This window comes from Trachurus japonicus, chromosome 16 (genome assembly GCF_045865225.1).
Source record: "Trachurus japonicus isolate A0001 chromosome 16, Traja_1.0".
Lineage (NCBI taxonomy): Eukaryota > Metazoa > Chordata > Actinopteri > Carangiformes > Carangidae > Trachurus > Trachurus japonicus.
Genome location: NC_140922.1, coordinates 5482883 through 5507465, shown reverse-complemented (window position 1 = coordinate 5507465; position 24583 = coordinate 5482883). Strand labels below are relative to the sequence as shown.

At 45.5% G+C, this 24583-nt stretch overlaps 1 protein-coding gene and 1 pseudogene across 1 annotated transcript; both read left to right on the top strand.

Annotated features, from left to right (window-relative positions):
- Positions 1 to 635: 635 nt before the first annotated feature.
- Positions 636 to 6015, top strand: LOC146971549 (secretory phospholipase A2 receptor-like; annotated as a pseudogene).
- Positions 6016 to 7464: 1449 nt separating this feature from the next.
- Positions 7465 to 24206, top strand: LOC146971548 (C-type mannose receptor 2-like). Its single transcript, XM_085801862.1, has 5 exons — positions 7465 to 7474; positions 8727 to 9134; positions 21646 to 21987; positions 22085 to 22176; positions 24108 to 24206. Exons 1-5 carry the CDS (start codon positions 7465 to 7467, stop codon positions 24204 to 24206), a joined length of 951 nt encoding a protein of 316 aa, XP_085657988.1.
- Positions 24207 to 24583: the final 377 nt, after the last annotated feature.

Here is a 24583-nt window from a genome sequence, read left to right as displayed (position 1 = left end):
TCATTCATTCATTTCTCAACATCTGGTGGAGCTATAAAAGCTAACAAGGCCAAGGCCACAGCTGTATCACAACAGTAAACAGCAAACAGCAAACAAATGTTCGGGTGTCAAACCCACAGCCACACACAGCCTGTTTGCACCGTGCAACACCAGTGGCTTTGCTGTTAGAGCTCAGCCTTCCTCTGGAAACATAAACAACAAGGACTTCGAACTGAATTCATACATATATGGATGAACAAATGCCCCACGGTTTCTGTAGACACAAGATTATAAATCTGCAACAAAATGTAACTTTTTCATGACAATTCAGTATAGTTACACAAAGGGTTGTCGCTTTTTATTTGAATATTTAAATATGTGCACATTAAAATTCAGCACACCACCAGGCACTTCTCAGAGAGAGGAGCAGACATTTCCTCACACATTCTCGGTTTGGTTTATGGTATTTTCTTTACATGTGAGTATATTTTATTAGATATACATTTCTATTTTATATATTTATCTTCAGTTGTATTACAACAAATATACCATTGGATAGAGTTGTAATGTATATTGTTTATATTGTTATCTCATACTTAATATTTAACTGTTTCTGCTGTACTTTTTTCCTCGTTTACTTTTCAGTGAAATCAGAGATGAGCTCTACAAAGCTTTTGATTTTGATCTTAATTGGTAAGAGTTAAGATTCCTTCAATTTCCTTTTGATGGTGTTGAGACAGTATTCAGATCAACTGTTCCAAACATGATTCTTATAGTTTACAACTAAATATGTCCTCTATCAAACCTCAGGATTTGGCTTCACTTCCTGCTCTGACACCTACGTTCGAGAATACCACTATGTCAACCAGTCACTGACCTGGACCGAGGCTCAGAAATACTGCAGAGAGAAATACACTGATCTGGCAACCATTGAGAGTATGGAGGACTTGAGCAGGTTAAAAAGACCAAGTGGGGACACTTCACTAATGTGGATTGGACTGACCGATCACCCAAAATCCTGGTGGCGAGTCATGAGCAATGATTCAAACTCATGGAGATGGTCAGCAACTGGTAAAACATCAGAAACTGGTTACCAGAACTGGGGCCCCTCTGATCCAAGTGATGATTTGGAACGTGTCATCTGTGTGTTTTTCTATGTCCAAGGAGGATGGATTGACAACCACTGTCACAGCAAATTATACTTTTTCTGCTTCAATGGTAAGAAAAAAAAACGGTGTTCACTGAATAAAAAGAACCAGGTTGAAAATATAAAATTGTACTGTGCTGAGAGCTTCAAGTCTGTTTGGGTGTGGTCAGCAGTATGCTATATCACACCTCTCACTGATATCACAGTGTACTGATGCAAAAGCCAATTTGCCGTTGTTGCTAATTTGCTTTTGACTCAAGACCATTTGCATGCATGCACATACACTCACACATGGTCATTTTCCAGTACTCTATAAAATGCCTCTTATAATACGAGAAATTTATCTAGCACAAAGTTCACTTTGAGCTGTTTCCTTCAAATTAATTTATTTCCTTAAACTTTACTTAAAGGGATAGTTCACCCTAGAATGATATTTCGCTCATTATCTACTCACCCTCATGTTGACTAAGGGCTGGAAGAAGTTTTAGAGTCCTCCGTCCCTTCTCTGAGTTACAGGGGGTCTTAGCGTAGCAGTGCATTTCAAGGCAGCGGTTGTAAAGGGACACCAGAGCTCTTCGTAAAAAAACACACACAAAAAAACATCCAAATACCTCCATGATGCTCGTATGTAATGTCCGTCTTGTGCTGAAGCCCCAAATTGCGTAATTGTCCCGAAAAAAATTAAATAAGTCCACATTCCAAGCATGTTTGTAGCATTAGCTCTGTGTCTGTTGTCCGGTCTTCCGCTGCCAGCGCGCATGCGCAACCAGACTGAGACTCGAGTCGGTCTCAGTGCGAACCTTGCGCATGCGCGCTGGCAGCGGAAGACCGGACAACAGACACAGAGCTAATGCTACAAACATGCTTGGAATGTGGACTTATTTAATTTTTTTCGGGATAATTACGCAATTTGGGGCTTCAGCACAAGACGGACATTACATACGAGCATCATGGAGGTATTTGGATGTTTTTTTGTGTGTGTTTTTTTACGAAGAGCTCTGGTGTCCCTTTACAACCGCTGCCTTGAAATGCACTGCTACGCTAAGACCCCCTGTAACTCAGAGAAGGGACGGAGGACTCTGAAACTTCTTCCAGCCCTTAGTCAACATGAGGGTGAGTAGATAATGAGCGAAATATCATTCTAGGGTGAACTATCCCTTTAAATCTAAAATTTTCTTTCAACGTCACCAAGAACCGCTATCTTAATTTTAAGTTCACTTCTATTGTGTGGTTTATGCTGTTGTGTTGCGCTTTTTGTTGTTGTGTTTTGACTTTTGCCATATAGTGCTCCGGCTTACTGTATGTATTCATGTTTTCCATTAATGTGCTTGCTGAGATATCTCAGCTACCGAATGATTTATTGAACAGCTGAATGAGTTTGTGAGTTGTGGCTGGGGGAGGGGGGAGTTCTCTGTCTCTGCTTGCCTAAAAATCAACACACACCACTGACATGACATGATGTAGGCTACTTCATTTGTCATGTAGGCTATTTTATTTTCATTGTATTCAGCTGACTGTGTGGCAATTTTCTGTTAGTGTAACATGTTTCCTTAGTGTTAAAAAATTATTTCTTTTTTGACCTTTGACGGAGTATTAACCCAGTTTTGTGTTTTGAACACTTCCATCTCTTCAGAGCTAAAGCTGCTAAACTTCTCACACTGACTTTACTTTTCCTCTGTTGCAGAATCAAATCCTCCAGGCCAGAGAAACTATACTTTGATTAAACAGACACTGACATGGACAGAGGCCCAGATTTATTGTAGAACACACCACACAGACCTGGCTACGATCGAGAACGCTCAAGAAGACGCAGAGGTGAAATCACTGATGTTAACAAACTCAGCATCTGAAGTATGGATTGGCTTGTACAGAGTACCATGGAGGTGGTCTGACAACAGCAGCAGCTCCTACACAAACTGGAGATATAATGAACCAAATGGCCTACATGAGCTCTGTGTGGCTGAAGACTCAACCCATGCTTGGCATGATGTGTCCTGTCACACGAAACTATACTTTTGGTGCTATAAAGGTGAAAATATATCAATATCATAAATAAATGCTTTTTCTTTGTTCTCTCAAGGTGATAACTTTTTCCCCCTTGGTTTGTGGGTCTTGTCTAGACCTCAGAATGAAGAAGACGACCATGGTGAGGATGAAGATTCAGACCTTTGCTGACCTTTCAGATCCAGCTACTAATGCTCAGATTCTCCAGCAGGTAAAACTCCCTCCTGTTCCTGCACAACTAAATCTCTGTATCGAGAAGCACAGAGTCGTTGCTGGTACCATTGCCATCGTTGGTACTGGTACTGGTGCAGAGTAAAGGGGGTTTTGTGTGTCACTGGAACTCTGGAGGGGAGGCTGGCCAGCCGTGCAGCCCAGCACAGGGTTCTTACATGTGGGTGAGAGGAGCGGGGAGAGTGGGCTTGAGCTCGGTCTCTGGTGCTGTGGTCCTACCCAAACAGGAAAGTTATCGTGCCCTGCTAAGGCTGCAGCAGCAGCAGCACGATTAATCTTATTAACAGTTTCTCTACCGCTTAAATTAATTTAGAAAAAATATTTAAAGGGACAATGAGGAGTTTCTATTCGGTTATAAAAAAGTCTCATATTAATGTGAGTGAATCTACGCTACCCACACTTGTTAATGGGTCAATTTTCGATAAATATATCGTTTTGTCTCTATCGTTATTTTGTTATTTTAATTAACGGTGGAGGTGCTTGGCGAGCCGACCAGTGTTTCCTTACTTTCGGTTTCGCGGACGCTGCCCGGCGAGTCATGGAAATAATGGTCGGAACTACGTCTTCGAACCTCTGACTTTAATTCTTGATGAATGAAAACCTTCTTGGCAAGACGTCTGTCTTTCGCCGGTCCAAGAATTTCACCGTGCGCCCGGCGGCTCATGGTAAATGTAGTATGAAAACACTTCGCTTTCCAAAACTCCTCGTTGTCCCTTTAAAGGTAAAGAAAAAACTACAGGGACAGCCCTCCATTCCGAAACCCCCCCGACTCGGAAACACCGCTGTGCCTTGCAGAGGTCGGTGCTGTCTCTCAGCACCTCCAAGAAGCTCCTCACTATATAAAATAGTATTTCAGCCAAGAGCTGCAGCTCCGGGCTTAGGGCAAAATTTGCACCAGGTTGCACTCTGGATGTCTCAGCCTGGGTAGCTGGTACTTTAATTAGACTTCCCAGTCTGAAAGCACGTTGAGTGGGCTGAATATCTCATACATGTATGCAGATGTAGGTGTGTGCAGAAAAATTATGATTCATTTTATTTGTGTGCCTGTCTGATGTGCAAAGCACATACAAGAACACACTTGTTATTCCTCATACTTATAATTATTAACTTGTGCCGCAGCTTTGAGCTCACATACTGTACATAAAACATATAGCTATATGATTCACACCGTTTTAATACCTCCTTGCTTAGTGTAATATTGATTTGCCTGATGTGGCTGGATTTGTGAGCATTTTGTCACTAAGAAGAAGAAGACGAAAATTTATTTATAGAGCACTTTTCACAGAAAACAGTCACAAGGTGCTTTACAAAGTTAAGTGCAAGAATAGCCTAAATTAACACAAATCAATCAGCAATAAAAACAGTTACAAGAAATAGATAAAAATGCCAGTGTAAACAGGTGTGTTTTTAGCTGTTGGACAGCAAGTAGGCCTTGGTTTGTTTGTTTGTTTGTTTGTTTGTTTATTAAAGACTCCCATTAGCTGCTGGACTTTCCAGCATCCTTGGTTTGAGGAACGAAGTGGTCTAGGTGTGGTGTGTTCGTTCAGAAGTTCAGCAATATAAGTGGGGGCTAGTCCATGAATGGCCTGGTAAGTTATAACCAGTAATTTAAAATGAATCCTAAAATAAACCGGGAGCCAGTGTAGAGAAAACAGAATAGAGGTGATATGTTGGGAGAGAGTGGGTCAGCTCAATCTCACATCTCCTTCTTGTTGAAAGATCATAGAGTGTGATAAGTGCAACTCTGGGAAACACCTTTTCTTTCGCGGGAGGCATAGTTCAGATTTTTTGACGTAAAGTTATATGACATCTTCATTAGCACTTTGTGTTGCATTTCCATGTATGAAAGGTGCTCTATAAATAAAGACTGATTGATTGATTAATTAGCAGTGTCGTGCATCAACAGTGACTTTTCCCCTACTGTCTTCTTTTTCCTGCCTGTTTTGTTTTTTTATTCTCATTTAAACTGTTGTTTTTAATGTGTCTGATTTTTCTTGTATTACTGATAATTGTTTTTATGTAAAGCACATTGAGTTGCCTTTGTGTATGAAATGTGCTATATACAGTAAATAAAGATGCCTTGCCTTGCCTTGCCTTGCCGAATCATCTGAGCAGAGTTCAGGCCTGGTTTAGGGTGTTGAAGTAGGTAGCTCCGGCTAGTTTGCTGGGGTCACAAAAATTAAGCGTTTTTCTCCCCAGAACAATACGTGTTCAAAAGAATAGCTTGTTTGCATCACAAAACCATTGTCCGTAAAAAAAAAAAAAAAAAAAGTTTCACAGTGTTTACATGCTTGAATAGTTAAAGTAAACATGTCTGACTATGAAACTAGTGATGAAGACATTCCTTTTAACACAGAGCAAAACAAAAGTCACTGTGGATGCACATCACTGCTGATGAGGAGGATGTCATACAACTTCATGTCCAGTGCGTTCTAAAGAAGCATCTTCTTAACCTGATCTGTGAAACGTGTCCATTTTCTGTTTGATGAATGTTTCCAAAATCTTTGTATCTTTCAGTCATCTTCTGTTGCCTTAATCCCCCCTCAGCTCAGTGAAAGGTTCAAGACTTTGCAAGTTGAAGTGAAACTGGGATGGGTCACTCAACCCTGGAGAGAAGATAGAAGATAGAAGACACTGATGAGGACAACAGATAGCCTAATACAATCATGATTTTCAAGGCACAAGGCAGGAAACCAAAATGAATGTAGTTAGATGACTTTGTTAATCAAATATACTGGATCAAATACTCTTTTATTAGACTTAGTCTGAGACAAATGTTGTTGTAATCTTCCTTTATCTTCTAGTAAAGAATCATGTTGACAGTCACTAAGAGCAGGCTGAAAACCAGTGTTTTGCTGCCCTCTCCGGTGGAAGCTTTCATGTCAGCATCATGATGAGTGTGGCCACAAACATGTTGTGCTGCACCTGTAGCTCCACCCAACAATGATGTCACAGGGTATTTGAAGACACTTGTATGTCACTGCAGCAGGTGAGAAGGTAAACCACTGGACTTTCAGCAAAGACAACACCGTGTCGGTTTTTCTTTGTGTATAGTTACTTCTAATAATCGCTCAGCTGTATGTAGGCTAAATATCTTTCAAGAACTATAATTTTGTATTCAGAGTATTTCCTAATATACCTAGCCACGAGGTTTCTGTATCTTCTGCCTTAGCAGTGTGCACAATAAAACTACAATTTGTTCATTGTCTTTGTTTTTAAAGTGCTAATTTAATTTTTACAAATATGGTTGTTGTTGTTTGTCTGTGGCAACAAACAAGATTATCTACACTTGTTGTAATTCATGCTTTCCTGTCCTTGTCTACTTAATAAAGTGCATCATATTTGCATTGCATTTGCTAATATCATATGTGGAGTTTACCTTCATTTTAAATCTGTGTTTGAGAATTCTAGGCTTGTCACGATACCAGAATTTCAATAGTCGATACCAATACCAGTAAATTCCCAAGATATGATACTTTTAATACCACGATTTAAAAAAATAAATAACAGAACCAATGTGATTCTAAATTCATCAGGCTACTCTATTAAAAAAAAAAAAAAAAAACAGTTTCATATCAAACTTTCTTTCCTTCAACAACTTAGGGCTTCAAAAACTTCTCACACAGCAGAATATAAAAAGCAGGTAGAAACATGAAGTAAGAACAGATTTAAATGTGGCTCAACATGAACAGAAAGTTACAGGGGGCTCTGTAACTTTCTGTTTGTGTATTTGATGAATTTAATGAGGAAAACCAAGAAATCCCATTAGCCTCCGTAGCGTAGCTCTGAGCAGCTCACAGCTCTGCTCCGCCGTTCTAAAAAACACCATGCACCGACAATTAAAGGTAACAAACCTACTCCTAAAACTATAGGGATTATGGCAATGGGCCAATTTGCCAAAATGCTGAACTATCCCTTTAAACCAAGGACACTTTATTCACAACATCTGTTACCTCCTTCCGAGCTTTGATTTAGGTCTACCTGTCCCAGTCACACCACTACTAACAGAAGATAAAATATTTCTCGTAACTCCACTTAAACCAAAATGGCTCAGATCCCGGATCTCTCTTTTTCCCCTCTATCCCTCTTTCCTTGTTTGCATCATGATGTCAGGTAGACAGGATGCCACACACATGCTTGCAGTCAAATTTGAGATTCCCACAGTGTTCATGAATCTGGAGTAGGTTTTTAGTAGCATGAGCTTTTATGTGCAAATCTACACAAAGATTCACTAACGTTTAGTGAATGAGACCTACTCAACATTCTGATAAACGGTATGTTCACTGGACGGGCCACTGAAAACCCACTGTTCCCTTGCAATGAGAGGGTCTGACAGTCTCCACCAGTTTTGCGAGTGATTCAGTGATTCACAGACTACGCAGCAGTCGGTCTGCAGACTCGCTGCTGAGCTTTACTGAACTGGGAAAGAACAAATCAGTTTAGGAAGTGATTCCCTTCAGTTCATCCACTCAAACAATTCGTTCTTTTGAACAAAATGTTCGCTTATGACAACACTATGGCACTCTCAAATTTGATGATAGAGGACATATTTAGTTGTAAACTGTAAGAGTCATGTTTAAAACTGTTGATCTGAATACTGTAAGGCAATACTAAGGCTTTTCATTCAGCTTTACAAAAGAAAATGCCTCACCTTCCTCATTTGGATATTTAAATGTAAGTATATCAGAGCGCAGTAGAGCACTGGATACTTCAGTATCTCAGTGAGGACCATTTGCTTGCAGAGATTTCAACTTTTCAACTGTTCTTTTCACGTTTTTTGTGTGAGTATCAAGATCATCAACCTAAAATGTATATGTTTGTCTTTCAACTTTAAGCTTTGGAATTAGAAACAATTTGCATACATTTCATGCAGCAACTAATATTTCTGGTATATCCTGTCCAACTAAACTAGAAAAACAAATACAGTTAATGTTTAAATGTATATCAATTGAAAACTGCAACTATTTGGGAAATAATAGGCCAAACAATGGTCAAGCCTGTAGCATGTCTTTTATGCCTCTTACCTCTCCTTTTTTTTCTTTCCCCTCCAGTGAAATGTACTGTATACTGCTTTTGATTGGTGTCTCCTTTGGTAAGTGTATTAAGTATAACTTTTAACAAGTTCTCATTTGAATCTTTGTTTCTTATCACTTGAATCTCATTTTGAGACACCCACAAGTTACCCACATCCCGTTCATAAATTGTTTCTAGGATTTACAAAATGTTTGTGTGGTTAACAATCAATATTTTCTGTGATGATTGTATGAATGGTTTTCTTCTTTTTTTTCTCATCTACTACTATTAAGATTCCACAAATATTTATTATAGTTTACAACTAAATATATTCTCTATCATCAAACCTTAGGATTTGGCTTCACTACCTGCTCTGACGCCTACTTTAGAGAATACCACTATGTCGACCAGTCACTGACCTGGACTGAGGCTCAGAATTACTGCAGAGAGAACTACACTGATCTGGCAACCATTGAGAGTGCGGATGACTTGAGCAGGTTAAACAGACCAAGTGGATACACTTCATCTGTATGGATTGGACTGAGTGATGACCCAAAATCATGGAAGGGAGTTATGAGCAATGATTCAAACTCCTGGAGATGGTCAGCGACTGGTAAACCATCAGAAACTGGTTACCAGAACTGGTACCCCATTGAGCCAAATAATAAGGGTGGACAACAGAACTGTGTATTAACGGATAGAGAGGGAAGATGGATTGATAAAAGCTGTTCCATTAAAACATCTTTTGTTTGCTACAATGGTAAGAAAAAAACTAAAACTCACTTGAAATGCAACCTATAACTCTGCTCTGTCATTTTAGGTTTCGAGTCAGTTTGGGTGTGGTCAGTTAAACCACTAGGTTACAATTTTTGCTGCAGTCCTCAGCCTATTTGTTCCTGCTGGCAGGAAGTCACACATTCTTATTTTACAATCCCTAAAGAGAGACTCATTTGCCTGCAGTCTTCATCAGCCGCTAAGTCATAACAAATGCATGCCTAATCTTTACTTTTATCGTAAAAACAAGTCATCACCTTCAAACATCATTCTCTAGTAGGGGACCTTTTGTCCCAATGGTGATGTAGGTCTCTAGCCCTAGGAGTAAGTGAACATAATATTCCTCAAGGGATTATAAAAACCAAAACTGCAAGAGCCCAAAATGACTTTGCAGTAACAAATACAAATTGTTAAAGGTGTAGTCAGGTAAAAGTAACAAAAGTACAGCGTTACAAAAATATGTGGTATCAGGGCAAACACAAATTATATTCTTAACAGTACATGCTCTGACAGACCTTTTTATGTGAACAACTTGTTTCCATTACAACTACAGGTCTCGTAGTCTGTGACTTTTTCTTAATATGCGCGTGTAACGCCCGCCAATGTAATAATGCCCACAAACGTAATAAAAATATGCAGCTTTTAATGTAATAATCCTGCAAACGTAATACATTTTCCTGCCTACTACAAACATAATACGTGATTTCCCACAAATGTAATAACTATTACGTTTGCGGAGATTTATTACGTTTGTGGGGAAGTGAAAATCTTAAATTTTCAATGTAATAAAATGTAATAACGCAATGAATAATGGTCGTTGTGTTGGTTGTTGTTGTTTATATCTACTAATAGCCTACTGACTGTGCGAAATCCAGCTGCTGACTCTCCACTCCACGATCACGGAGAGCCCACCCCACCCTGCCCACCCCGCAAGCAGCAGTTCTCTCTCTCTCTCTCTCTCTCTCTCTCTCTCTCGCCGCTGTCTGCGGGAAAATTGAATTTAATTAATACACCTTTAGATGCCTATTTAGACTGATAAGTGTTGTGTTTACCTTTAAAAAAAAAATCAGGCTATCTCCCTCTGTCAATCACAATCTGTGTCCTCTGTCAGTATCAGCCCTGTCAATAAACAGGTAGGGGGAAAACGAAGGTTACGATATTGTAACCCTAGTTATATTAACACAGGCGGAGCCCTCTACTGGACTCTATGGGTATATCTCTCCTCCAATCGCGTACGCGCGATGGCCCACTGAAATTTGCATGTACGTAGCCGGCCAGTATGGCGTGCCTACCTTTCCCGCCCTTTAGCGGGCTATATAAGCAGATGCACCACCAGCTGCCCTCATTCCACCAAACTTCAGCGTAAGGCGAAAGAGCGGCAGGGCCCTAAGTAGAGGGCTCTGCCTGTGTTAATATAACTAGGGTTACAATATCGTAACCTTCGTTATATCTCACACAGGCTTCGCCCTCTACTGGACTCTATGGGTACAGTAGGCGAAGCCCCGATTTATGTACTCCCTGCCGCGGGATAGGCTCCGCCCACTGACCACACCAGCTACCAGTTAGGTACCAAGACCCAGTCACCACTTTATTAATCTTAACCACCGTATGGAGTGATAACGGGTCCAACTTCATCCCAGTTAGCAGCACCTGACTAGGCTGGGTGAAGTTGTGGTCTAACCTCGCAGGGGTCTCAACCAGGGGTTAATTTGAGCCGGATCCTGCCGGAACAAGATCCGGCACCTCTTAATTTTGGCCTCCCTGTGTTCCGGTACTTATTTGGGCAGATCCGGCACCTCTCATTAAAAAAAACGTTTTAAAAATGTTTAAAATAAAATAATATGTATTTATTAATTTACAGAACAAATCCCCATAATTCCATGTTGTTTATAGATTTAACGTCATTTGAAAGAGTTGTAGATCTGTTGAAGTTGACGCACTGACCGGTATAGTTTCGCTTCTACCGCGCTGTGCACTGCTGCACTCGCCATTCTCTCTCTCTCCACCCCTCTCTGCCTGTGTGTGTGTGTGTGTGTGTGTGCGTGCGTGTGTGTGTGTGCATGTGTGTATGCATGCGTGTGTGTGCGTGTGTGTGCCGCGCGCGCCAATAACGGCGAAAGAGCGAGATGAATGAACGGAACGATATTGCCGAAAAATCTATTCGTGGCGGACGTAATTTATTTGAAACTATGGGAAACAGTGGCCGGAGCAACAGGCTGGACCCTGGCATCAGCCCGCTGACAGCAGGGAGGTTCAGAAGAAGAGGAGAGGCAGTGAGCGGAGAGTAGTGTGGGACGTCCAGCGACAGGTCAGGGATGGGATGCACAACTGTTTGGACAGCAGCTCAGTTCAAGCTGAAGCAGACTTACTATCCCTGGCTTCTTATGGAAAATTCAGGTTTTGCTGCACAACTGAGCTGAGCATACTGTCTATTAATAGGCTGCCGTGCCAATCTTTGAATAATAGAAAGATTTGTGTGATTTATTATAAGCTCTTTTTTTTGTTTGTTTTGACCTGTTGAGAAAATTCCTGCCTGTGGTGATGTGGGCATTTGCCTGTGCTGTACAGAGTAGGCTATAGCCTATATTTGAAATTGAGGCTTGTGTCCCACAGCATGGCATGTCCGCCATCATCGCCCCCCCCCCCGACATGCGCCGCATACGTTCCGGGACCTCTGCCCGTCTCGTCATCCCTGAGCTGTCATATGTACTTTGCGTTCCGGCACCTCATGATTTACAAATTAAACACTGGTCTCAACCCTAGACCTCCTGCGCACCTCATTGACAGTGTCCTAGCAGAGCACAGTCCAATGCAGGTGCATGACACCCTGTGGGGATCAAGTATTTAAAACACTTGACACACCCTTCCTCTCACATGTCCTGTGACCCTACCTGGAGAGGGCACAGACCTGGAGAAGGAGCCTGATTCATCCAAGAGATAGAACCTTATGAACGGGCAGGGTGAAGATCACGATGCCGCCGTACATATGTCCTCAACACTCGCACCACTGAACAAGGCCGTAGACGTCGCCACACTTCTTGTGGAGTGCGCCCGGACCACAGTGGACGATTCTCGACCCGCTTGACTGTAGGCTGAGAGGATGCATTCACACATCCACCTCGCCAAGCGTTTCTTGGACAGGGCTCTGCCAGCCGTCCCGTCACCATAACACACAAACAACTGGTCGGTGTTCCTGACAGTGGCTGTTCGGTCGACATAGTATGTCAACGCACGCACAGGGCATAGGAGATGCAGTTTCGCCTCCCTCGAATCCTCATGAGGGGGAGGGTGAAAAGCCTCCAACTGGATGATTCTGGACCGAAATGAGCTCCTTATGTTCTTAGGAAGAAAGGAGGGGTTCGGTTTAAGGATGGCACCACTGCGGTCCCCGCGAAGGAGTAAACAACTCGGGTGGACTGACAGGGCACACAATTCGCTCACTCTCTTGGCTGACGTCAGAGCAAGAAGCAACGCTGTCTTGAACGACAACTCCCTTGTGAGGGCCTCGAGTACCAGTGGCAATTCCCACTGTGGTACAGAAGTGCGTGCCACTGGTCGTAGCCTTCTGACCCCCTGCAGGAACCGTTTTACCAGAGGGTGGGCGAAGACTGGACCTCCGCCCAACCCTTCATGGCATGATGAGATGGCTGCAGCGTAAACCTTAACAGTCGCGTGAGACAGCCCTCTATCAACCAAAAGCTGTAGAAAGGAAAGAGTGTCTCCCACTGAGCATGTCAGTGGGTCCACTTCCCTCTCTTCGCACCAATGCTGGAAACCTAACCACTTAGCCCTGTAACAGGCAATGGTGGATCCAGCCCTAGCCGCTTGGATGATTTTCACCACCTGCCAGCCCAGTCCGCATTAACCTGTCCCTTTCAGGGCCCAGGCTTGAAGCGACTGGCCCAGGATCGGCAGCGCCTGTATCGCGCCTGCCTCCTGTAACAGCGCCCCCCGGATTTGGGGAATGGGCCATGGTGGGGCCGCCATCATTGTGGTCAGCTCTGCGTACCACGGAGCCGACCGCCGGTCGGGAGCCACCAGAATGACCCTCAGCCGCTCCACTCTCACTCTCTCCAGTAGCTGGGGGATGAGACGGAGGGGGGGGGAGGCATAAAGTAGCCCTCTTGGCCATGGAGCGTGTGCAAACGCGTCCACCCCCAAGGGTGGATGGTCTTGCGGGCTCAGGGAGAACCAATGGGGGCAGTGGGTGTTCGACCTGTTGGCAAACAGGTCCACCGTTGCCCTCCCGAATCGTGTCCAGATCTGCTGTACCACTTCTGGTTGCAGTCTCCACTCGTCTTCCAGGGAGCTGCCCCTTGACATGAGGTCGGCCCCCCTGTTCTCGATTCCTGGAACGTGGAGGGCTCTCAGAGATTGTAGGTGCTCTGAAGCCCATGACCACAGGTTCTCCGCCATCGCTAACAGGGCAGCGGAATGTACACCGCCCTGTCTGTTGATGTAAGCAACTGTGGTGCGATTGTCGGTCCTCACCAACACGTGTCTCCCCCTTAACAGGTGACTGAAGTGTTGGAGAACCAGGAACACTGCCTGTAACTCGAGGAGGTTGATGTGGCGGTCCTCCCCCGGAGGCCACACACCATCTATCGCCCTCCCCAGGCAGGTGCCTCCCCACCCCATCAGGGAGGCGTCCGTGAACACCAACGTGTACGAGGTCACTCGTCCTAGTGGTGTCCCGGTCAACAAATGTCGTGGGGACCCCCAGTACTGCAGGTTGCCCCGCACTGTTGGGGGGACAGTCAGCAGCTGAAACTTCTGCCTCTTGAGGTCTAAGCGTAGGCTGGCGAACCATCTCTGCAGGCGACGCATGTGCAGCAGTCCTAGTGGAACCACCGGGTGAGCTGCTGCCATGTGCCCCAGTGCTTGCATGACGGTCAAGGCTGTGACACGTGGACCCTGTTGCAGCTTGAGAACCTCCTGCTGTAGGGCTGTCCGTCTGGACTCCGACAGAGTGGCTCTCAGGCTGACAGAGTCGAGCACAATCCCCAAGTATTCGGCCCGCTGGTTTGGTTGGGGGTTGCTCTTCTTCCAGTTGATGGCAAAACCCAACTTGGTCAGGTGAAGTATCAACTGAACTGTGTGAAAAATGGCCCATTGTTTGGACCTGGCCATCACGATGAGGTCGTCCAGATAAAAGAAGACCCTCATCCCCTGGCTGCGCAGCGGTTGTAGCGCTGCGTCCACACATTTGCTGAACGTACGAGGGGCCAGGGAATAGCCAAATGGCAGCCTGTTGTATTCGTAGGCTGTTCCCTGGAATGCAAAACGCAGGAACTTCCTGTGTTTTGGTGCCACCTTGACGTGAAAATAAGCGTCCTTCAAGTCGATGGTTGAGAACCAATCGCCTGGTTGGACGAGTTCCAGCAGCCTCCTTGTGGTTAGCATGCGGAACGTTTTGCGACCGATACGTGTGTTCAGGGCACGGAGGTCCAGGATGGGTCTGTAGCCCCCTGTCTTTTTGGGAACCAAAAAGTATGGGGAGTAAAAACCTTGTTCCTTGTCGTGAAGAGGGACAATTGACACGGCCTGTTTTGATAGCAGGTCCTGAATTTCCCCCTCGAGGAACTCTATCTCTTGTTGCGAGGATAGATTCATCTCTTGTATGCCCCTGAACGCTGGGGGGAGCCCGCAGAACTGGAGAGAATATCCTAGTCTGAGGGTCCTGTCCAGCCAGTCTGTCAGTACGCAGCTGCTCTGCCATGCTTCGTAAAAACACGTGAGAGGACGCGCAGACAGCTGTGGAGCAGCTTCTAGAAAGCTGTGGTACACAATTTCGGCCCTCTCCGCCGCCAAACCCGCCATAAACGGGAGTTTGGCCCATGGGGGGCCCTCTGTGAAAGGGCTGAGTCGTCCCTGAACGCACCAGGCCCGTTGTCCGAGCTCGCGGGGCCGTCCGTGAACGCATCTCTGTTGTCCGAGCCGGCGTGGTGTCACCTGAACGCACCACCGCCGCCCGGCACCTCACCGTCATGACGTCCCTGCTGCTGTTAGATCCGCCCGTGGAAATAACAGTCACAGGACCAGAGCGGTCAGGCACGTTGGCCGCTCCACTGCTGTTTATCGGGGAGACAGTTCGTGTTAGCCCGGCCGCTTCACTGGAGCGGCGTGGGTTAAACGAGCGTGAGGCAGCCGTCTCATTGTCCGGAAACACAGCCCTGCCGTGCTGCTGCGAACGATGCTTGTCACCGCTGTAGCCGTTAGCTCGGCGGTGACAATCATCGCTCGTCAGCCGGTCAACACGCTGAGCCGGACGCACCGTGGAAGTGACACGGTGTCGGCTAGCAGCGCGCGGGGCTAACTGTGTGGTCGCTACAACCAGTGGGGAGCGATGTTTTCTTGTGCAGCCTCGCCGGTTGTAGCGCTCATATAGAGGGACAACGGTAGCTTTTACCCGGTTGACAACGGTGCTCCGCTCTACCGCGTCTCCCACAACGGGGACGGTAGAGGGTGTGTTGTGTGAGTGTGCTTGTGAAACCGTGACCGGGGGGCCTTGCTTGCCGGGCCCGCTTCGGGGATGTGATGGTGTAACACAAGCCACCGGCAGCCTGACCGACGGTGTAGCGGTGACTACACCGGCCGGGGCTGCGCGGCAAGCGGGGAGCATGGTGGAGGTGGGAGGGGGAATTTTTGCTCTGTTAGTGGAGTAACATGTTTTAATAAAAACATTTTTCACATCCACAGAACAGTGAACACAAGCAGAACATACAGAACCATATGAACAATGAGGGAGGGCGGCGAGGCAGTCTGCCGGCGTCGTCCCTCCCGTTAACTGTCACTTTGGTCGCTGTGTGCCCCAGGACAGCTTCGGCCTGGGTGTGCTGCGAGCCGCCGCGGGACGGGACGCGCTGGGGTCCCGTGCGGGGCGTTGCTGCGGCGGGCCCGCTGGGGCCGGCTGTGGGTCAGCTGTGGGATCCGCCGCGGAGAAGCCTCTTCGCTGGCGGCGATCTCTCCGCCTCGCCGTAGCGTTGCGGCGGGGCAGCTTGACCTCTCCCTTCTGCTTGGCGGCGACAGCGAGCGGTAGATGACGGCTCAGCTGCGCCTTTTCCTCCTCCAGCCTCTTTAGCCGCTGCGTCACCATAGTGAGGAGCCAAAGAGACCGTCAGTAGAGACCGGTGCAGCCAGAAGATCCTCTCGGTCCCTTCTGGGGAGGGTGGTGAGACCTAGCCAGACGTGGCGAGAGCCGACGCCCGACAGTGACATCACTCGTCCGGCAGCAGTAGCAACTCCCTGTCTTGTTCATCTGACCGATGGTCCGGCCAAGATACTCCATAGTGTCAGGGGAGGGGGGGGCGTCGCGCGAGAGTGAAGCCGCCGCTGCTACGCCCAACACACCGAGGTTGTTTGCTGCTGCTGCTAGTTGCGCGCCCAGCTGGAATATCTTGTCAAAATATTCCAGCGTGTCCTTATCCTGCAGCAGCGGTGGTAGTAGCTCTCTGTGTCCTGACCAGCCGGCTGAGTGCGGGATAATGAGAACAGCCAGAGCGTCTTCGAGCGGGGGCACACCGGGGAACACAGTCTCCGTCTCGCCCTGCACACGCGGAGGCGGCTCACCGGCTTCGGGGGCAGTGGGGGGGGGGGGGCAGGGGAAGCCCGACACACTCCGCTGCAGTCGTCATGACTTACGGGAAGTTGAGCTTGATAGAAGCGGCGCCAAACACCGTCGAGCCGTCGGAGAGGGAGAGTTCATCCTCCTCGTCTCGTAGCGGCGGCGAGTCTGCAGCAGAGGCTGAGGCGGGTCTGGGCGGCGAAGCTTCATCAGGCGGCGTGGAGGTGGTGTACGCTGGAGCGGCGTCCTCCTCCTGCCGTCGCTGCTCCAGCCCGGCGGTGGCGCGCTTCCTCCCGAGACGCTCGAAGCAAAGAAGATGTAGGTCTGCCGGGGTGATGATGCCGTTAAGGCAGGCCGGCAGAGGCGTTGTTCCTGAAGCAGCGACTCCATCCTCGGAGCTAGTGTGACAGTGGGCACTCGCCGACGCTGAAGTAAAAAGGAATGAGGGCAGCTGGTGGTGCATCTGCTTATAGATACTTATCAGTAGGTGACGTCACGGTGCGTTCCACCGGGCCGCCGCCATGCTGGGTACCGAACACTGAGTTAACCTCTATTCAGCTCAGTGCAGCCACATCCTCTCTGACCAGAAATGACTGCTGCCTGATGTAGTTTGGATATGGATATTTCTCATTTTGATGGCCTTGCCTTGAAAGCACACACCATTTCTGCTGAGACGATCTTTGACAGCGCGGTGCGCCGCTCTCTCTCCCGTTAAAAGTTAATCTAGCTCACCCAGCGGACCTCCTCGTCTCTCTCTCTCTCTCTCTCGCTCGCTCTGTCTCTCCTCCAAATACACGAAAAGCCAAATCAAATCAGAAATGCGTAGCCCACTTCTTTTTAACTCACAGACATTTATTTTCATAAAGTAATAAAATATCTGGACATTTTGCCATCGTTAACATTGAGACAAAAGGCTGCAGGAATGGAAGAAGAATTCGGCAAATCATCTTATCACGCAAAAAGTCACAACAAACAGGTTTTGCACAATGGTTTGCACTGATAAGTCTTAAAATATGTGCAACACCTTCTCATCACAATCCACACCATCTACACAGTTACGTTATCAGCTGTTATTAAAACCCAACTCATCAGGACGCGATGACCACCACTCACATTAAACAAACCGTTAACAATTAATAATCCACACTCAAACCGAGGCAACAATAGTGTTAACTGTACTCAACAAGCTGTTATTACAAGGTTTACAACAGATATGACAGACAACCTGGGCCGTGTGTGTGCGATAAGAAAGGGGGGAGGGAGGGAGGGAGGGAGAGAGGAAAAGTAGGTAAAAACCTGCTAGCTGCTAGCTGTTAGCTACCGTAGCTCAGGCGTCGGTCTCCCGTCAGGTAAAAGCTGCCGTTTATTCCTCAGATGAAGCTCATGTTGAGGCTCTCCGGTACAGTTATCCATCACTGCTGTTGAATTAGCCGCTAAACTGCTGGACGCTAAAACCGAGGGGGCGTCTGTGTGTTTACAATTCACGAAAGCAACGTGAACGTACGTGCTGCTCACACTCAGTAGAGTGAGGCAGCCTCCCTTGGCGTACATGTCTCCCAAGCTGTTTAATGACGGTAAAAAATGAAACAGAAAGTAAATATCCTGCATAGTTTCTCTTTTCTGTGCTGCGCTGATCAGAGCGGTGTCCCTACCTAGTGTATTTTACTTAGCAACGATCTGTTAAACAGGAATAACAGACTGTTAAATGCAAAATCAAGATGTAAATAAATATCAGAAATATCAATAAATTATCGGAATACGACATTCAATAGAGCCATGTAATAAAAAAAGGTTTATCCACTATTTTTGTGAGATTTGATGTCACAGCCATGGATGTATTAGGTCACAGCCCATAGACTGCCTTTGGAAGTCGGTACCCAAGATGGCGCTGTGACCGGCTGCGAACGCTGTGTGACGTCACGTGATATCTATCTATATAGCCCGCTAAAGGGCGGGAAAGGTAGGCACGCCATCCTGGCCGGCTACGTACATGCAAATTTCAGTGGGCCATCGCGCGTACGCGATTGGAGGAGAGATATACCCATAGAGTCCAGTAGAGGGCGAAGCCTGTGTGAGATATAACCCTCCGACCTAATAAAAAAAAAAAAATCACAAGCACTTTCATGGGGACAGCTCTGCATTCCGACACCCCTCCACTTCGACACCCCGCTGTTCCGAAATAGCCCCACTTCGAAACACCGCTACTCCGACACCCCCTCCTCCCCCCCGCAGCTGTCCAAGGTGCTGAACCGCGTGACGTTGTTTACATTCTGCTTTGTGGCTTGTCTGTGAAACGTGCGCTGCTCAGGGACTGGGCAGATCTGTCCCACTTGCTTTCTCCCCGACTCCGTTGTTGGAGATCTCCCACACAGTAATAGAAATACACTTTTTTTCTTTTTCTCCCCCCCTGCTCCGCTCGAGCACGGCTGAAGCCGGCTTGAGCTCACACGGGCGCGAGGCTGCTGCAGCCGCCGCTCGCACTGACAGCTGACTGAGGGAGATGCTTTGGTTGGGCTTAGGCAATGAAGAAAGGAGTTGGTTAAGTTTAGTAAAAAAAGACCAGGTAGAGGCTAGACAGGCTAGAAGCATAATGAACGTTATATGTCATTAATATGAAGTATTTGCTTGTTTTGCAGTTAATTATGCACATGATCCGTTTGACCCCAAAAAGGAAAAAAGGATCAATGCGCACTGCGCGCTGGGGGTTTCCCCCAATAGCCTTTTCGGAGTAGCGGGGTCTTTAGAAAAAATAGAAAACCCCGCTATTACGATGAATGGAAGTCTATTGTCGGAAAGGCGGGGCTTCGGAAGGGCGGGGTGTAACCCACTTTCATAATGTGATGCGTGTGTGTTACTTTGTTATTTCTGTATGACAGACCGTTGCCAACACACCGCTATGGACGCGATCTGGTCAGAGGAGCACAGAAAAGAGAAAATATGCAGGATATTTACCTTATGTTTCATTTAAACTGCTTGGGACTAATTGTAATGACAAATGACTTGTAGCTTGTTACAGGGAGAGTGGAGGCTCCTGGCTAAAAACCAAACCTGCTGATCAGAGGCTCGGACCCGTTGTCATTCTCCTCTCGTCTCGGAGTCCGCGGCTCAAACGCGCTCCGTAAACTGTAATCTCTTGTTTGACATATATGACGTATGATGTTTTAAAACTAATAAACACAAAGTCTCGACGGGGAGCAGACCGTGGTGGTTTTCAATCACACACTCCGACCCCACTTGTTGCATCTTTAGAATATATAATCCAGTGGAGAAAAAGACTTACAAACATAGACCAAAACGGCTCCATAATACGCACAAAAATCCAAAAGAAACGAAAATTAACTAAAAGTATTCCTTGGACCGCCATAGCGTTCATATTGAAAACCTCATATAAACAACTGTTATAGACCACTGTGGTCAGTTTTGGTCACAGGAATTATTACAATGTTTCCATTTCTTGGTTTTCACGCATCCATTTTTTTTTCTCACTCACTGGTTAGTGTTTTCATATAACATTTAGTTTTACATGTGAATCGGGAGCAGACTGGACAGAGAAAGAGCAAGCGCAAGAGAAAATACACTGGGCGTGCACCAGATTTCATGTTTGCCTGCCAGAGCTGGTTAGAAAGGAAGAGAGAAAAAACACTAAGAATATACATATTGTATAATAATACAAATTTTAATAAGCGATCCGGTCGTTTTGGCTAATGCTGCGTTCCAGGCAGGCTTTTGAAACCGTAAATTACAGCTTCAAGTCACGACTTACGACTTTGTAGCGTTGCAGGCAACCCACTCGTGTTTTTCCGACCTGTTTTACCTGTGAAAGTCACTGTAACGGCCACTCGTAACTTCTGACCCGTGAACTCGTACCAGATCGAACTGATACAACTTAAAGGGATAGTTCAACATTTTGGCAAATTGGCCCGTTGCCATAATCGCTGTAGTCATAGCAGTAGGTTCGTTACCTTTAATTGTCGGTGTAAGCTATTTTTAGAATGGTGGAGCAGAGCGGCGAGCTGCTCAGAGCTAAGCTATGGAGGCTAATGGAATTTCTTGGTTTCCCTCATCAAACTCATCAAATACAAAATCCAGAAACTCAAAAACGCTTTCGTGGACAAGTTGTGACTTGCACATTCACCACGCTATGAGATAATAATGGAACGTTACGAAACTGAGCCGCTTTCGAGGTAAATGCATAGACTGCTTGCTGAAAAACTGTCCCTGAAGGCAACGCACATCAGCGGTTTTGCATGAATTTACCTCTAAAACATCTCCGTCTCGTAATGTTCCGTTATTATCTCATAGCGTGGTGAATGTGCAGGTCACAACTTGTCCACAACAGCGTTTGGGAGTTTTTGGATTGTGTATTTGATGAGTTTGATGAGGGAAACCAAGAAATTCCATTAGCCTCCGTAGTGTAGCTCTGAGCAGCCTGCCGCTCCACTCCGCCATTCTAAAAATAGCTTACACCAACAAATAAAGGTAACGAACCTACTGCTATGACTATAGCGATTATGGCAATGGGCCAATTTGCCAAAATGTTGAACTATCCCTTTAACAGGTCGGAAAAACACGAGTTACGGGTTGCCTTGAACGCACCATAACGTCTTTGTCAGCCAATGGAGTTACTTAGCAGCCCCCGCCCTCGTCCCTACATCACCACATTCAGGCGCATCTCTTGGCTGCACACACAGCCCTGCATGCCGTTCTCTCTCCTCATTGGATAAAGGTTGTAGGATACGAGAAATGTTTTCTCCTCGGCTCAGAGCAGAGCAGAGTGACTGAGAGACCCGTGTTTCGGTCCAAACACTCTATGTAAGTGATTGCTGTCGGAAGATATAACTATTTAAGACTTATATTAACACAAAAATATCGCTTACTCCTGCTTTAATGCTGCTGAATTGCTTACAGTAGCTTTACTTTTTCTCTGTTGTAGATGCAAATCCCTCGGGCCAGAGATCATATACTGCAATAAACAATTCAATGACATGGAGGGATGGCCAGACGTATTGCAGAAGATACCATACAGACCTGGCTATGATTGAGAATGCCCTGGAGAATGCAGAAATGGTATCAGTGATTTCATCAAATCATGTGTGGATTGGCTTGTACAGGGCATCGTGGAGATGGTCCGACAAGAGCAGCAGCTCATTCAGAAACTGGATAAGTGGACAGCCAAATAACTATGCCTACAACCAGTACTGTGCTGTTGAGATCTCAAACCATGATTGGCATGATATTAGCTGTAACTATAAGTTCCCCTTCTGGTGCTATAAAGGTATACACACACACACACATGAACAATGCAATACAGACAGCAAACAACAATAATGTTTCCTACTATGGATTGTTAATATGTTCTTCTTACTGTTCAGACTTGAGAGTGAAGATGACCTTGGTGAGGATGAATATTCAGACTGTTAGTGACGTTTCAGAGCCAGCTGCCAACAGCCAGATCCTTCAGCAGGTAAATAATAGTGTATTGTTTAAGAACATTCAAAACATTGCAATGTGGAATGACAGCAGCCCTTTAATGACACTTTGTAATTTGATGTTAGGGAGGAATCCTCTCGACAACATAGGTGCTACTTATACGTGTGGTATAAGTGGCCATGTAAGACTTTTAATATGAAAAAATAGGTGTCCTACAGTTAGGGTTGACACAGCCAACAGTTATGAGCTCTAGCCTTAAGATACTTTGTGATACAAGCCCAGACATCACCATCCAACCTCAGGCATTAGACATAAACATCAGATCATAGGCAAAAGGCATCAGCATCAGACCTCAGCCAGAGTCCCTTAACATTCCAGCCAGCTCTAATGGGCGCATGACGTCTGTCCGACTACCCATTTCTCCGACCATACATTTCTTTATTTTTGCGTCCATTAGTCCGACCTACCATTTCTCCGACTTAAGTAGCCCTAACCCTTAACCTTACCCTAAACCTAACACTGTAGAATGGGTATTCGGAGAAATGTCGGACTTTTGGGCAGTCGGACTGATGTATGCTCCCCAGCTCTAATGAACACAGTGTTAGGGGCTGTGTCCACCAGACGCGTTTTCAGCTCTGACAGCGCTCTCAGCGCTGCTTTCCCAGCGCTTAGCGCTCTCTCTCTCCCTCGTCAGAATGCCGCTGTTGCTAGGTTACAAAACGAGTCCTCTGACACTTCCGTGTTCCGGCCTTGTTTAATGTAAACACTACAACGAGTGTCAGAAATACACAATAGCATTAGCGGCAGCTTTTGACATGGACCCTGAGGTCGGCCTACCTTCAACACAAGTGTGGGTCATGATATAAACCGAGCCACGTCTCCGGTTGTGTTGCTGTCGGTAACGTAAGTCCCGCCCCTTCTTGATTCTGATTGGTCAGTGCGGTGAAAAGTGACATTGACGAGCGTAGCGCTGTTCTAAAAGTTGAACAGATTTCAACTCGAAGCGCTCTGAGCGCCGCGACAAAAAGAAGCAAGCGCCCAGGGCGTTTTACCGCCGAGGGCGCTGAGCGCTGTGAGCGCCCAACTCAATAGGGTTTGAATGTAAAATAGACGCCCAGAGCGCTGAAAACACGTCTGGTGGACACGGCCCCTTAAGGCGAGACAGCACCCCCGAAAATGCAATTTTCCCTTTTTTTCGTCAATTTTGAGATTTTGTGATATTTTGCTAAATTCCTCATAAATTCGCCCAAAGTTCTGTTCATTTCATATGAATAACTTCATGCTGCGTTGTTCAGTTATCAGTCATGTGTTTAGTTTGATTAGGTGTTGTGTTTATAAATAGCAGTTTCAAATAAAAATGTATGGAATGTTACAATACAGAACATTAAGGCCGTTTTCTCAAAAATTCGTTTTTCTTACACACCAAGATATGAAATACCCATTTCTCCAGTACTTATACTCACCAAACTTTCCACATTTCTTCCTATCTATATCCTGCTTCTTTTTACAGAAGGGTTTGTTGACCTGGGTTTAAAGTACATTTCATACCAAAAATATTGTTTGATTTTTTTTTTGTTAATGACTGTAGATGGTATTTCCTGATGTATGGGCTGATAGGAGGACATAGCCACAATCCCTTCTGTAAAAAGTTTCTTGTGGAATGTATCAACAAAATGAAACCAATGTTGGCAATTCTGTTCTTGGCGATTTATGTAAATTGGCACATATATTGTGTAAATATTGAGTGAACGCCTCATTTGCATATATAAACATAACATTCAGAAAACTTGGAATACATTTTTTCTTAGTTTTTATGTACATAACAAACTTGGAAGTTTTATTGTGATATCTATTAAAATGTTTTATTTTGCCTATTCACCTAGGCCGTCTTGCCTTCAGAAGAAGTTTCAAAATGTGTGTATATCATTCAGACAGTCTTCTAATATTGTCTTTATTCCCTCTCAGCTCAGTGAGAGGTTCAAGGCTTTACGCAGTGACGTTAAACTGAGGTGGCTGACTCAACCCACAAAACAAGAGGAAGATGCTGATGAGGACAGTGGCTGATGTAATGGATTGTGTTTGTCCACAAGCTACAAAGGCACAATGTAGAGAACCAAAATCTGTGTTTAACCTGTGACTCATCTGGTTTTTGTTGTGTACCTACTGCTGTTTATTCTTATACTAACTTTTGTTTGTTTTTTGTTATTTAAAAAAATATTTTTTGTCTATGATGGGTTATCTTGAGTACAAAATGACATACTATATTTTGTCAACGTAATAAAATCATTGTGCTGCATAATTTACCAATGATCCTGTATCTATCTACATAAACACATATACATTTTTAAAAAAATCACTTTCCTGTAATCCAGAGTCCCCCATTTGGGGGACTTGAAGACATGCATAACAATAACAAAGCCCCCACTGCACTGATTATGAAA

Excerpts from the sequence above, each read along its gene's own strand:
- LOC146971548 (XM_085801862.1), top strand. Across the intron at positions 9,135-21,645 it reads ATCTTTTGTTTGCTACAATG|ATGCAAATCCCTCGGGCCAG; the intron begins GTAAGAAAAAAA and ends TCTCTGTTGTAG. Across the intron at positions 22,177-24,107 it reads ACAGCCAGATCCTTCAGCAG|CTCAGTGAGAGGTTCAAGGC; the intron begins GTAAATAATAGT and ends ATTCCCTCTCAG.